This window comes from Apus apus, chromosome 3 (genome assembly GCF_020740795.1).
Source record: "Apus apus isolate bApuApu2 chromosome 3, bApuApu2.pri.cur, whole genome shotgun sequence".
NCBI classification, from domain to species: domain Eukaryota; kingdom Metazoa; phylum Chordata; class Aves; order Apodiformes; family Apodidae; genus Apus; species Apus apus.
Genome location: NC_067284.1, coordinates 88312458 through 88327318, shown reverse-complemented (window position 1 = coordinate 88327318; position 14861 = coordinate 88312458). Strand labels below are relative to the sequence as shown.

The following is a 14861-nucleotide window of genomic DNA, read 5'->3' as shown; positions in this document are numbered from 1 at the left end:
CTTCCTAGCAGTTAATGGGTTGGTATTTTGTTCCAGTGGATAGTTGCTTGCAAGTCAAGACTGTAGATCATTAATCAGAGTCTGTATGGGAATTAATACGTAAATGTCAGCATTATTTTTTTGTTAGTTTGCTGCTAGACCAGCAAGAAAGTTCTGTTCTTTACAAAATAAGTAGAGTAAGTAGAATCCTTTGCCAGTTTCCTTCAGATGAGGTCAAGTTGACTGTTTTTTGTAATTTGATGAGGGGTAGGATGGGAAGAAGTAACCTACGCTGTATGTAGGTTGTAGTATAATGTAGAATTACTTTGGAATAACATTAAAAAAAGAAGCTCACTGGAAGGAGCCAACCAGTAAACTTAGTCCATGTGGAGTTGTGAAAGAGTTGCTGGTGTAGGTAATTTGAAATGAACTTGGCTAACTCTACACAATGTTCCAGTTCGCAGTGGAGATGTATGCGTTAGTGATCGTCTTTTTTATTCCCTAAGACCCTTCAATTACAGGATTGGAAACTGACCTCTTTGCACTTTGCAGATCTTCTTATTTACTGTTAAATAGGAATAGCAAACAGCTGAAATTTAGTAACAGCAATGGTTACAGGTTTAGTAAGAAGAGGTTAAAAAGAATGTAAACTCTTTCCTCTACCCTGAAACAAGAAACTGTTAGTTTTGAATGTCTAGGTTGAGATTTCCAAGACTGCCTAAGAGACCCAAGAATTCATAGGAGCTCCTTGTTGTCATATTCTTTGAAATCACCTGCCCATACCATGCCACTTTGCCTGAAGTCATAGCATGATAAACATTTCTTTTGCTGTCAGTGCCAGTTTAAGTAGTTATCTTGCACAGCCACTCATTTCAGTCCCTGTGCAGTCTCTCAGTTGTGCTGATGCAGCTGTTTGTGCAGCTGCAAGGTGGCCTAGTTTAAGAAACAGAAAACAGCTGCCCTCTCTCTTCCCTCCCTTTCTTGCAGTCAGGTAACCAACCTGGTTCTGTTTCCCCATCTGACTTTGTGTAGCCACAAACAGCTGTTGTGAAACAGCCCGAGGGAATGGTGAGGAGTGGGAATTTGCAAATCAGTGGTTAGCTGTTAAAAATTAGCAATGCTGCTGAAAGATTAGCTTGTGAAGCTCTGCCTTTGCTATAGTTTAGTGTATGGTACCCATATGTGTACCTTTACTCATGAAAATGTTGTTAGAATCACTGCCTTATTTTTGACCCTACAAAAAAAACTACTGAATTGATGGTGATCCTGTTTCAGATCATTACTTCGGATATTGCATATAATGATATCCTTAGAAAAACAGTACTATTAGAAACATTCAAGAAGGAGAAGAAAATAGAAGTAAATAATGCACCTTGACAAGCCAGCCTTTCTTTTGTGTGCAAGGAGTTTAGAACAAAGCCGGTAGGTTTTGGCAAGAGCTCAGTCCCCAGCAATACCTGCACCTGGGTGACTGTTGCCAATTAGAAGGTTATGTAATGTAGCCTGAGCCCGTGGCCAGCTCCTGGAAGTCCTGGCATCACTCCCAGTTCTAACATTAGCAGGCAAGACTAACTCCCACTTTGACATTGTCAAAAACCATCTATTAGCAGAAATTTTGGCAGTTGTCACTCAAGAGGGCTGGCATTGTTGCAGGTGTAGAGAAGCAAAAATAATGGTGTTTCCAACTCTTGTGTTTTAGTGTTTTGCAAATTGCTGAAATTTTCCTTAAAACTGCCTAACCTGTGCTTCTACAGGTCGTTCAGAATCTGTTTAAACAAAGGAACTGCTGTTCTTTAAATTTCACTGCTGATATTCTGTATATGCATTCTGGGGAAAAAAGTTTGGAAAAGTACTGTTTTTTTCCAGAGGTATTTCCATTCAGGGAGGGTTGGCTCTTAGTAATCGTGTCTCTGTTTTGTTCTTGGTATGTTAATATGTTGTCACTTTGTAGGACCTTGCTTTCAGCTGTATTTGTTTGGCTACTTATGTGAATAGTCATATCCTTTCATTACTAATGGATTATAACAGTGAGTGTCACTCAGCTGATGTGCTGTTACATCCTATACCAACATTCACATAGATTAAAAGAACAAAAACAGATGTTTCCTATTGACTTTTTTTTTTTACTGTGCTCGAGCTTGATGAGTGATATAAAAATATCCTTTCACTGGTACTTGGAATCAAGAGGCATTTTGATAAGTTGCTTTGTGAGTTGTGGAACTCATAAAGATGGACTCTACCTGCCAAATTCCCCTCAGCAAAGCTTTTATACTTCCATTCTCCTTCCTAGCATTCTCTTAACTTCTCCCCATGTCCTTGACAAGTCCCTCTTGCAATATATGGTGTTCTCAACTATGTTTCTGATTATCTTATGCTCTCCCCAAATCTGGGGGTACTAGTGGATCAAAAGCTGGACATGAGCCGCCAATGTGCAGTTGCAGCCCAGAAGGCCAACTCCATCCTGGGCTGTATCAAAAGAAGTGGCCAGCAGATTGAGAGAGGTGATTCTGCCCCTCTACTGTGCCCTGGTGAGACCTCACCTAGAATACTGCATCCAGCTCTGGTGCCCCCAGCACAAGAAAGATGTTGACCTGTTGGAACATGTCCAGAGAAGGGCCATGAAAATGATTGAGGGCTGGAGCACCTCTCTTATGAGGACAGGCTGAGGGAGTTAGGGTTGTTCAGTCTGAAGAGAAGGCCCTGGGGGGACCTCATAGCAGCCTTCCAGTACCTGAAGGAGCCTACAGGAAAGCTGGGGTGGGACTTTTTATGGGGGCTTCAAGTGACAGGGTGAGGGGTAATGGTTTTAAGCTGAAAGAAGAGAGATTTAGGTTAGAGGCATAAATTCTTCAGGCACTGGAACAGGCTGCCCAGACATGTTGTGGGGATTCCATCCCTGGAAGTGTTCAGGGGTAGATTGGATGGAGCTCTGAGCAGCCTGTTCTAGTGGAAAGTGTCCCTGCCCATGCAGGGGGAGTTGGAACTTGATGATCTTTAAGGTCCCTTCCAACTCAAAAAATTCTGTGGTTCTGTGAAATCCTATCTACATTTTATTCAGGTCTAGCTCTTCCATAAGCTACCTCTGTATTGATTTCCCATTCAGTGCATTCAGATACAACAGGTGTCTTGACTTTCCTGCCTTTCTTTCAGTTTGTGCTCTAACAGGATCCCTCTGTCAGCTGAGCCACCAGTTTCACAAAATAGTTAGGAATTTAATACATATGAAATTTCACCTCTTCTGTCAGATTTAGTTAAATCAGAGCACTGCATCTATGAATTAATTATAAGATAGATGTCTGAATTGTATTAGGCTTGTTTCCTTAAGAAGTTAGGCTAAGATCTGTGAGGCTGAGTGAGCTGAGTAGTTTAAATAAATCAGAGTAATTTACATGATAAATCTTCAAACAGAATGTTATAACATTGTAATGTTTCTGAAAGTGTCTTTGGGACACTTGAGGGGTTTGTTCAAGATGTAGCATTATCGTAGGCAATTATTTATAATCAAGATGTGAGACTATTCAGCTACTGGAATATGCAGTTTAAGACCTTTTTTCCCCCCAGTGTAGGCATTTCTCATTTTATTCTTAATGTCATCAGTCTTTGAACAGTGAAGCATGGCAAGCCAGCTGTAATGCTGTCCCTCATAGTCCAGCTGTTGGCTCTTCAGTCCGTCCCCTTTACTAGGAGTTTGTGCTTGCAAGTCCATGAGTGAGGAAGGAAGAAGAGGGAAGGCTTTAAAACGGATTTTGTCATGCTCTTTCCCCCTCTCTTATCCCTGACACCAGAACTTCATCTGAGGAATTTATGCCTTTGCACCACAGCACACTACTCTTACATTCATGCCTACAGTTACTTGCAGCATTGAGATATGAACAAGATCAGGAAATTACGGTAACCAAGCTTTTTTGGGGTGATGGTGGGGTGTTGAAGAGATTTGTTCATTTGTTTTAAGCTAGGTGAAGTTTTTTATTAGGGTTCATAATGTGGCATCAGAAATACTTGTGCAGAGGGTGATTGGAATTGGTGATAAAAGGCAGGAATTTTTAAGAACAGTGGCTTCAGCACTGAGTGAGAACTGGAAGGTGTAAGAGGTGCAATTCTGTGAATCTGGAAAGGGACAGGGGAAGGAAAAGTCTTGAGATTTGCCTGGAAAAGATTTTAAAATACTATTCCAAGTGCCCAGGACTAGCTAGATCTGTTCACTTCGTACTGTTAACCAGACCATAGAGAGTGGAAATTTAGGGCACTATGACTTGGTTGCCATAAGCAAAATCTGGACAGAATGCAGAAGCACCACTTATAACAACAATAATGATTCTTGTTTGTTGGTTGTGGTTTTTTGGTTTGGTTTTTTTATGAAGACTTGCACTGACATGATTATGACTATTGGAAATTGGATAGACTCAATCAAAAATTCTTAAATGCTTGAGTTTGTTTCTGAGGTATTTTGGGTTTTTTTGGTTGTTTGCTGCTTTTTTTTTTTTTTCCCCAAAAGCATCCAGTAGTTTTCTGCACAGCTTGATTAGTGAAGTTTTTAATTTAAGAGGCACCCTACTCTGCTTGGGGGAGGGGCAGAGCTGGGGTTAAGGGGTAGGAAGCCACTTGAGCTATTATGCATAAACAATCCCTTTATGCTAGATAAAAGGTCTGGAACAATGGGCTGTAAAAGCTCTGCATCTGACAGTGGGATGACTCCATTGTTGTCAGCTTTCGAATAGCTATCAAGGCCTCCTTATAAAGATTGTGTCTTAAACCCTGACATAGGAAATGTCAGGGCAAGTTGGGAGGAGAATCATATTAAGGGCTGCCTGCATATGTGGCAGTGTAACAGCCCTGAGAGACTGAGGTAGCTCATGTAGGTCCCCAAGCTATGCCAGATGCCTTCATAGCTTCCTGAACTGCCTTGGAATGGGAAGGCTTAAAATTGGCTGAAAGCCATTTTAGAATGCCTTCCACAGACTCTTGTACTTACATATTTGGCTGCTGTTCCCAACTATAAACTCATGTTTATAGTACATAATTCAAACACTTCATTTGTTCTGACGTTTTGTCATGAAGATCCTAGAACTAATGTTTCTTGGTTTGTTTTTAAAGAAGCTGAGCAAACAAGTCATTATGAAATGCCTTCAATTACTTTAGAAACCTGATTGCCACTGCTTCCAGCTTTTCCACTAGTTTCAGTACTTGCATTTGACTTACTAATCCAATTCTGACTTTTTTAGGTGGAGCCTGTCCTTTGGTAAAAGAGTGGTTTGTCTACTTTGGAAATCCTCTCCAGAAGCCAGATCTAATACAGCCTGTACGACCTTCTATTCCAGGTAGAATAAAAATGTGTTTAAATCTGAACTGAAATAACAGCATCACTAAAATCAGGTTAGACAATTTATCATCACATGTTTGATATGGAATCCGAAATGACTATGGAGAACAAGGAGCTAAAGTGGAAATTATGTGTGCCTGCAATTGCTTTTAATTACCCTGTGTGATTATAATAGGATTCAGCTTTGAGCTACATGTTATTACTGTGTCTTGTTAAACTCAGTGCTAATTCAAACATCCATTCTAAAATCCAAACAGTTTCTTGGAGATTCTAAATACTGCTCTGAGGCCAGGCTAAGTAGTGTGTAGGGCCATATTAAAGTTCTTTTATTAAGCTGGTTGAGAGAATGGGTTAACAAGAATGGCAAAGAATATAAAAAAGGGCTGGTTTTAAATCACCTGTGACATGCCAAAAAGAGAATCCAGCTTTCAATTAAAAAATAATTGAGCTATCTGTTTCTGTGAATCTGCTTCTACTCTCTTAAGCATCAAATGGCTTGAGTGTTTTTGTCTTCTTTCCTTTGGTAAAGGACACATTCATGATCACTCTTAGTGAAATTAGTGTTATGAGGAATATGTTACATTTACCCAGAAGTGTCATACACTTAGTGAAAAGACTGGGCACAGTGTATCTCACTCACATCACTAAATTTTATCATGCAATACAAGTTTAGGATTGGAAGTAAACAGTGCTGTATCAATTTTGTTATTTTAAATTGAAAATTGTTCTAATTGTTCATTTGTCCATGCTATTGTAGTCATAAGTCCTCTCTACTATCACAGCTCTCTGTCTAGCATCTGCTGTCACATGGATCAGAAGCTCAGATATTTTTTTTTTAGTGTTTCATATAAAATGAATTAGTTCCATTGCTATACAATACCATTGGTGTCTTGTTAAAAAATATATTATTTTTTCCTTGACTTTTTGAGAGTAATTACCAGCACTTCTTCCCTAAGTACCCAGAGCTTTCTGTAGCAGTCCCTGTTCTGATCTGGTTTAAATCCAAATTCAAAAGAAGTTGAAATGCATATGCTTTTGGTTGGTTGGTTTTTGTTTTGTTAGGAATTGCTTTAGAACCTACTTGTTTTCAATTTTCTAAGGTTATAGTAAATTTTCTATGTTTTTTCATATTTGAAACTTCAAGGATTAAGGAAAACCAGCTGCTCTTTTGATATCAGCTTTTTTCAAAATCCTTTTGAAAGGAACTGTTTGGTAAGAAAGGACTTATATAGACAAAGTACAAAAAAGGTTTCATTTGGTGTCTAGTAATTTCACTGTCGAATACCAGTGATACGCATAGGAACCCTCATTCATATTGACAGTAAACTGGTTTTAAAATCATGGTGTCTGTTTGTTTATAGCAACCACATAAAGAAGAGTTTGTAAAACCAGCATCTCTTCAGCCATAATCTTTACTAACTCAATAATGAAAGGCTGTTCAAGCAGACTAGTAAAAAAGGGGAGGAGGACTTCTAGTGTTTATTTTTAGTGCTCTGTTGTCATTCCTTCAGCGAACAAATATTTTTCTAAAATTTTTGCAGTCCATATTTGTATGCCTTACATTCGCTCATGCATCTTTTATTTTCCACAGCGTGACTTTCTAATTCACCAAATAAGGTTCTCAACTGCACATCACATGTTTCAGACAGGGGTCAGTCATATTTAGAGCTAAATTTATAGTAAGTTGTTATGAGAAGTTATGAGTTCAAAGCTGTCAGTCAAGATCAGGTTCCTCAAAAAGAAAAAAATCTTACTAGAAACTATTAGAAAAATCACAGATGCAATTAATCTGGGAAGGTCCTTTATTTCATCTTCTTTGGAAAAGGATATAGCCTCATCATCACAATTACTTTAGAAATGTACTGAGATTATATGGGAAATCCTGACTATTAAATTTAAGATTTAAAAGTCTAAAGAAAGAACATTTGTTAAGAATTTTTACCTGTATTGCACATAACCATAAATATTTTAAATTTCATCTTGATCTTTAAAAAGAAATGTAGAATTCCATGGATTTTTTGGGTGAATAAAATAATTGTCAGTTCTTGTCTTGCATCTGAAAAGCTTGCAGGTGATAGATTGAATGTTAGCTTTTTTATTTTTTAACAAAACAACGTATCCTAAAGGCTGTAAGATGATAGCTTTAAAATATGTTCAAAATATAATTTCAATTATGTGTATGTGTTTTTCTGGAGAGACAGTCTTCTGAATTAGCATCTGTGCTTGCTTCTCTGTCTCTCTCCCTTCTTAAATGTTTCATTTCAGCTGAACGAATGTGATTATGATGTTTCCCACACATTGACAGAGCAGCACTTAAATTGATAAAAATGTTTCTGAGAAGTGAATTTTGTTAGAAGATCTGTGATCCAAGAAATACTTTTTAACATCCATACCTTGTGAACATAGCAGACCTATATGATATGTGTGTGGTTTATATGGAAAAGAGGAGGTTTTAAACTCTACTGGAAATGTATCGATTCTGCTTTTCATTTTATTTCTGAAAATGTACAGGATATTATAGCTTCATAACAGAAGTTTGGATTTACTTCATTATTCTGATTATTGCATTTTGCAGGAATGTGTCATGTATACGCTTGTGTTCAAAATGCTGTCTCTGAAATGCTTCTTTAATGGTCAGATTTAATTGGCATTTGGGTTTATGTTGTCTTTAAAATTGGCCACAGTTGTTGACAAGTAAATGTTGAATGTTCCTAGCAAGTACATTTTTATAAACTTATTCTTATTGCATGATTGATGTAAAATGATGAAGTGTTAAAGTTTTCTTATAAACTGACATGATATAAAATGGTGTTATAAAATTGACTTTCAATAGTAATTATTTCACATATACATGAACAGTTAATTTTATTTCCCTATATCTATATATACAATGATGATTTGTTTAAAGTTGGTATGGATGTGAGGATCACCTTTGTATAAGCATTGAGTTGAACAGAATCATAGTATCATGCATTCTACAACTTTTGCATTCATTGCATACTCATAAATCAGTTATTGAAGTTCAGGTAAATTAAATAAATATTTCTTTATTTCCCTTGAGGTGTTCTTGTTTATTGTGATGGTTTCTACATGACAGTGTCTTTAAATGTGTGAGTGAAAGGAAAAAGAAAACAAATAATTCAGTCAGTGCTTTTTCTCTTAATTTCTTGGTTCATTTTTGTGTTTAGATGAGTAGTATCTTTTTACTTCCCTGGAGGTCTTTGTGATGTTCTTTTTGGAGTTCCCAAGGACTGGAGTTTATGTAGTAGTGAATATGGTTTTCACACAGTTTTGTGCATGTTGAGAATAACCATCAGCATATGCAGTGTTTACGTATCGCTCTGTAATTCATAGAAACTGATGTTTCCTAAAACCCCAGAAGGATAGATAATTTTCTGATGGCTAATCCTTACAATAAGGATGTATCAGTTGTATATATCTAAGTATGTTTTATTCTTTTTCCCTTTTGTTACTCAGTTTTGGGGTTTTTTTTCAGTTAATTTAGTAAATAGCTACATTTCTCCTTATCAAAGTACATTTCTCTCAGAAATGTTTTCTAATTGCCATAAAGTATGTAGTGAGGATATAACTAGAGCAGAAAACAGTTTTGGAAGCCTACTGTATGAGTCCTAAGGCTGTTGTTGACTGTACACATGAGGAAGTCATTAAAGTTCAGTGTATTTGTTTGTTTGTTTTACTTATCTTTCATTTAAGGGTTAATATAATGGCTTGCTCTTGGGTTTTACATGGAATTTAATTGTAGAAGAGATCGTTTCAGAAGAGTAATGCTTTTGGTTGGTGTATTCCACAAGGAGCTAGTGTCAGGCTTTCTTTCCCAGAGCAAATAACTCATAATTCATCAGTACCTCTTTTTCCCAGGCACAAGTAGATGTTGTTTCTGAAAGTATAAGAAAGTGTTTATGGAAGAGATGTCTTGAATTTTTTGTTGACTTCTCTCAATATAGATATGTAATCTTGATTATTGATGTAGTTCATGGTTTTACTCTGAAGAAAGAAGGATTTCTATTATTAGGTATACCCTGGATGCAACTAATTAAAAAAAAGACAAATGTGCAGATGGAAAGAGTACTTCCCTTTAACAGATTCTTGCCTATCTCTTCACATGCAGCTGATCAGTAACCTTCTGGAAAGCAGAAGAATGTGGATTCAAAAATATTTTACTTTACCCGTATAAAAATTGTCTCACACATTAAAGTTGCTCTTTTTTTTGGTAGGAAAAGTTGGGTTGGTTTTGGTTTTATGCATGTTATATTTGCTTTTCTTCGTGGAAGTCAGTCTCTGCTGTTCTTTTTTTTTTTTTTTCCTTCCATGAGCCAGCAATTACCGGTATCAAAACCAGTAATCCAAGTCTTTACTGGCCTGCTCGCTGCCAGTAGTTGTGTTATCAACTAACCCGTGTTTCTAACTCTGATGATAAAAATGGTAATTTTTTCTAAATATGTATGTTTACCTACAAAATAAGGTTGGAAGCTTACAGACTGTATGATGGTCGTTGTTCACATGGTTAAAACTTCTGATGGGAGAGCTAGTCTTAAAAATAGTAAAAGTGTGTAAAAGTAATAGTAAAAGCAAGTGTGGTCTTGATGGTCAGGTAGTGAGGTGGATCATGGACTGGTTGAAAGGAAGAAGTCAGAGAGTTGTGGTCAATGGGACAAAATCTAGTTGGAGGTCTGTGACTAGTGGAGTCCCTCAGGGGTCGGTACTGGGACCAGTACTGTTCAATATTTTCATCAACCACCTGGATGAGGGAACAGAGTGTGCCCTCAGCAAGTTTGCTAATGACACTAAACTGGGAGGTGTGGCTGACACACCAGAAGGCTGTGCTGCCATTCAGCGAGACATAGACAGGCTGGAGAGATGGGCAGGGAGAAATTTAATGAAATACAATGAGGACAAGTGTAGAGTCTTGCACCTGGGAAAGAACAACCCCATGTACAAGTATAGGTTGGGGGCTGACCTGCTGGAGAAAAGTGTAGGGAAAAGGGACCTGAGGGTCCTGGTGGACAGGAGGATGACCATGAGCCAGCAATGTGCCCTTGTGGCTAAGAAGGCCAGTGACATCCTGGGGTGCATTAGAAAGGGTGTGGTTAGTAGGTCAAGGGAAGTTCTGCTTCCCCTCTCTTCTGCCTTGGTGAGGCCACATCTGGAGTATTGTGTCCAGTTCTGGGCCCCACAGTTCAAGAAAGACAGGGAACTGCTTGAAAGAGTCCAGCGCAGAGCCACAAAAATGATTAAGGAAGTGGAACATCTCCCTTATGAGGAAAGGCTGAGGGAGCTGGGTCTCTTTAGCTTGGAGGAGACTGAGGGGCGACCTCATCAATGTTTACAAATAACCTTAAGGGCGAGTGTCTGGAGGACGGAGAGAGATTTTTTTCAGTAACATCCAGTGATAGGACAAGGAGCAGTGGGTGCAAACTGGAACATAGGAGGTTCCATGTAAACATCAGAAAAAACTTCTTTCCTGTGAGAGTGACAGAGCACTGGAACAGGCTGCCCAGAGAGGCTGTGGAGTCTCCTTCGCTGGAGACATTCAAAACCTGCCTGGATGCGTTCCTGTGTGATGTGCTCTAGGTGATCCTGCTCTGGCAGGGGGGTTGGACTAGATGATCTTTCGAGGTCTCTTTCAAACCCTAAGATTCTGTGATTCTGTGAAAAGAACCATCCATCAGGGAGATGAAAGAAAATAGTTCTAGTTTCCCTCACTCCACAGAATTAGTACCATTTGGTTAATGGGCTTTCTTAGTTAAATAAACATTGTCTATGTAGATTTCAGCACCTTGTCACTTTAACCATTTATTATCAAGTGCTCCTGACTGGACTACAGCTGCTGCTTGTCACAAAAAAAAAAAAGTGTTACCAAATGTAACTTAATTAGTCCACATTTAAAATTCACACCTCATTTTCTTTAACTGCAGAAGTACTTTATGGGAGGATTCTGTCTTTAATTTGGATTCTTAGGCATAACCAGTTAGCAGCTTTGTTATTTCACGTGTTACTGTTTATTTTGATAATGGATTAAATGCAGTTTAAATGGGGAGTAAATTTTATGTAAGTTCACACGTGTCACAAGTTGGGAGATGGCAATATGGGATAAATATTAAGGATTTAGAGACCAGGATGAATAATACTATAGAAAGTCTGGAAAGATACATTATACATAATTGATTACAGTTCTTTCGTGTGTTGTTTCATACAGTAGCCATGGGAGTGCAGAATACCAGATAGCCTTGGTTTTTGTTTCCAAACTGGAACCTGCTGCAGAGGAGTCATACCAGCACGATGTTTTCTGAAGAATGCGTGTTTGCCAGCAAATAGCATAGGGGACCAGTTTGTTCATTAAAAGAGGTGACTATAAGGGAGGGGAATGCAAGGATACTTCAGTGAGCCCTGCTATGTTAGTTTCAGGGGAGAGAAGAAACAGATATGATTGTTTTCTGCTGAATCACTATTTTATGATGAAGTTAACTTTATTTAATGCTGTGGATCCCCAAGGGATTTGCTTGTAGTCAAATTTTGTTCTAAAAGCCTGGTGGTTTAAAGTTATCTATATTACTGTAACATTTTAATTCAGTCCACTCTGCTTAAACAGACCTATATTCAATACAATTTGTTTAAATTACAGGCCTTATTTTTTTGTTTGTTTGGGTTTTGGGTGTTATTTTTTCAAATGCCAACTTTTGTCAAATACATTTTGTTTTCAACTCTGTGGTCATTCCAAGTGCCAAGAGCAGATCAGTTTTTTCCTTTCAGATTGTAATGAATTAGGCCTGTTGTATCTTGTTACTGCTAATTTAAAATGATGGATTTCTTTTGTAGGTGGAACACCTAATTTGAAAACACTGTGGTTTGCCAAAGGAACTGATGTAGAAAAGCAACGGTATAGTACATTTCTGGCATGCTTTCATCTTCAGGACAGGATGGAAGAGCTCCAAGCTCTAGAAGCACCTGTAGCAGCATTCTGCTGCTTGCTGACCTATCTTATGGCACAGGTAACTGGGACAGTTGCTCTTCCTTCAGCTATCAGCCATGATAGATGTGATTGACCAATAAACTTTTTCTTGCTAGCCTGTGTTGGATTTTTCTCTTAATGTTTACTGTAGGCAGAGTTGATTGAATATAATATTACTGTGTTACAGTATTTTTAATTACTCCATTTAACATTCATCATCCTGTTCAAGAAACACTTGGATTTTTTTATGAGTTAGTCATAACTCTCACATGCTCATGACAAAGCTCCTTGGACATTTTAACAGAGTATGAACTGTGGGATTTCCTCTGCTTTTTAGGACCTGTTTGCAAATTAAAGCTTCTCTTTTGCGTTTCTTTTGTGTCCTCAAGAGAAGGCATTCCCTCAGGTGACTATGCAGACTGTGCAAATAGACAATATAAATATTTAGTCAGTTCTCACTACTTTTTCACACCATCTTGTCAATTTACTCAGTTTCAAGTCAGAACTGAGGATATGGCTCTCATCATTAAATTCTGTGTAATAAGTAATATAATATAATATAGTATTATTTAGATTTCTCTTAGATATTAGGGTTTCTTTAGTTGGATTAAGAAGAGGAGTGCCCTCAGCACAAGAAAGATATAGACCTGTTGGAGAGAGTCCAGAGAAGGGCCACCAAGATGATAAAAGGGCTGGAGCACCTCTGCTATGAACACAGGCTGAGAGAGTTGGGGCTCTTCAGCCTAGAGAAGAGAAGGCTCCAGGGAGACCTTATAGGAGCCTTCCAGTACTTGAAAGGGGCTGCAGGAAAGCTGAGGAGGGACTTTTCATCAGAGAAGATGGTGATAGGACAAGGGGTAATGGTTTTAAGCTGAGAGAGGGGAGATTTAGGTTAGATATTAGGAAGAAATTCTTCACTCTAAGGGTGGTGAGAAACTGGAATGGGTTGCCCAGGGAGGTTGTTGATGCCCCATCCCTGGAAGTTTTTGAGGCCAGGTTGGACGAGGTTTTGTGCAATGTGATCTAGTGGTAGTGTTCCCTGCTCGTGGCAGGAGGGTTGGAACTTGATGATCTTTAAGGTACCTTCCAACCTTAATGAATCTGTGATTCTGTGAAAAGTCAGAACACCTACAGAAACGTGGGTTTACTGAGCCTTGATCACAGCATATTAATAAAATGGGGGAAAAAATGTTTGTTAAGGCATATGGTTTTCAGAACATATTATCCAATGGCTGATGCTAAAAACAGAGATGTAAACAGTTTTGCAGCTTATGTTTTCAACAAGAGTAGCAGCAGAGATCACTCGAAGGGCTTAGTTTGATGAAAGGTTTTTCATGGCAGTGCCAGTTTCTCAACACCCATCCTGTTAACCTGGTTTTCTTCTGCTATCAGAGTTGCACTGAACCCAGACTAGGAAATTGATTTGGAATAAAATGTTTTTCATTGCTGAGGTTTTTTTAAACTTTGGTTGGTTCTCTGATATTGTCGATTTGTTTTCTTGGGGTGTTAGAGAGAAAAACGTGAGAGAAAGAGTGTCAGCAACCACACTTTGAGCTGGCCAAACTGCTTCTGTTTGGTTTATAGCTGAGAAAACAATGCTTCTCTAACTGTGGCTTATTCTTGTCTTTACACTTCAGTCTTTTGTATTAGAGAGGGAAGCTCTATTGCAACCCCAAAGGTGAAGCAAGTTGAGCAGTTGTGGCACATAACTTCCTTCAGCTCATATGAAAAAGAAATAAACTTCTTAACATTTTCATTGCTTATAGTTTAATCTAACCTAAAAATGTAGGTTTTTGCAGGAACCAGCATACTGACCAACCTGTATGACTTTCTCAAAATTTATGTGCAAGAATTTAATGAAAACTTCAGATGTTTTTTGTTTGTTTGTTTGTAGTGAGGAAAAATTTCCAAGTGTTGATTTGAAGAGTAATCTTTTCAGTGAGGGAACTTTTTGAATCACCTCCAAATTAAGAACAAAAATAGTGAAGAAAATACAAAATAATAGAACTGTCTTTAAAGTCAGGGAAAGCAGTGAATGAGTTCAAATATCAAACTGGAGCCTCCAAAGAAGGGAAATTTATCTTTCAAACTCTCAGCTTAGGAAGAAATCTGGCAATAGAAGTGTGATGACTCACTCACCAAGTTTGGTTACTGCATAAAATATTTCTTTAAATAAGTGTTTTGACATTTTGACTGATCTGCTCTGTTGTGGGCATTTCCTTGCTGTTGTACTGGCAAGCCATCTTTGACTTGTCTTAGGACAAAATTGTGCAAGTGTTAAGAACTGTTTTGTAGGTGAAAGTATTTTTTTCTGTTACTGCGATATATAAAATGTCCAGGTTTAGTAAACCTCTCTTGTTGCCATTCACACAAAGGTGACACCTGACTTGAAATATAGGATAAAGTAGGGCCATTATCAGATTTTAGCAGCGAGATGGAGTTAATGAATACCAAGGAGCATTTTGAAAGCTTAAAACTTTTTTTATACCATTCACATTCTTGTTTTCTGTGCAAGTTTTAAGAGAGTCATAGAGGGCAAAGTATTTTGCAATGGAATAAGCAGCAAGGCCTGATCTAAAAAAAAAAAAAAAA

At 38.0% G+C, this 14861-nt stretch overlaps 1 protein-coding gene across 4 annotated transcripts in view; it reads left to right on the top strand.

Moving 5' to 3' along the window:
- The window catches only part of FAM120B (family with sequence similarity 120B), a 58402-nt gene that overhangs the window by 8262 nt on the left and 35279 nt on the right, over positions 1-14861 (top strand). For all 4 annotated transcript variants that reach the window (XM_051614345.1, XM_051614344.1, XM_051614346.1 and 1 more), the window contains 2 exons: positions 5202-5297; positions 12137-12309. In XM_051614345.1, coding sequence (XP_051470305.1) covers positions 5202-5297; positions 12137-12309 — 269 coding nt within the window. The remainder of the gene's footprint in view (positions 1-5201; positions 5298-12136; positions 12310-14861) is intronic.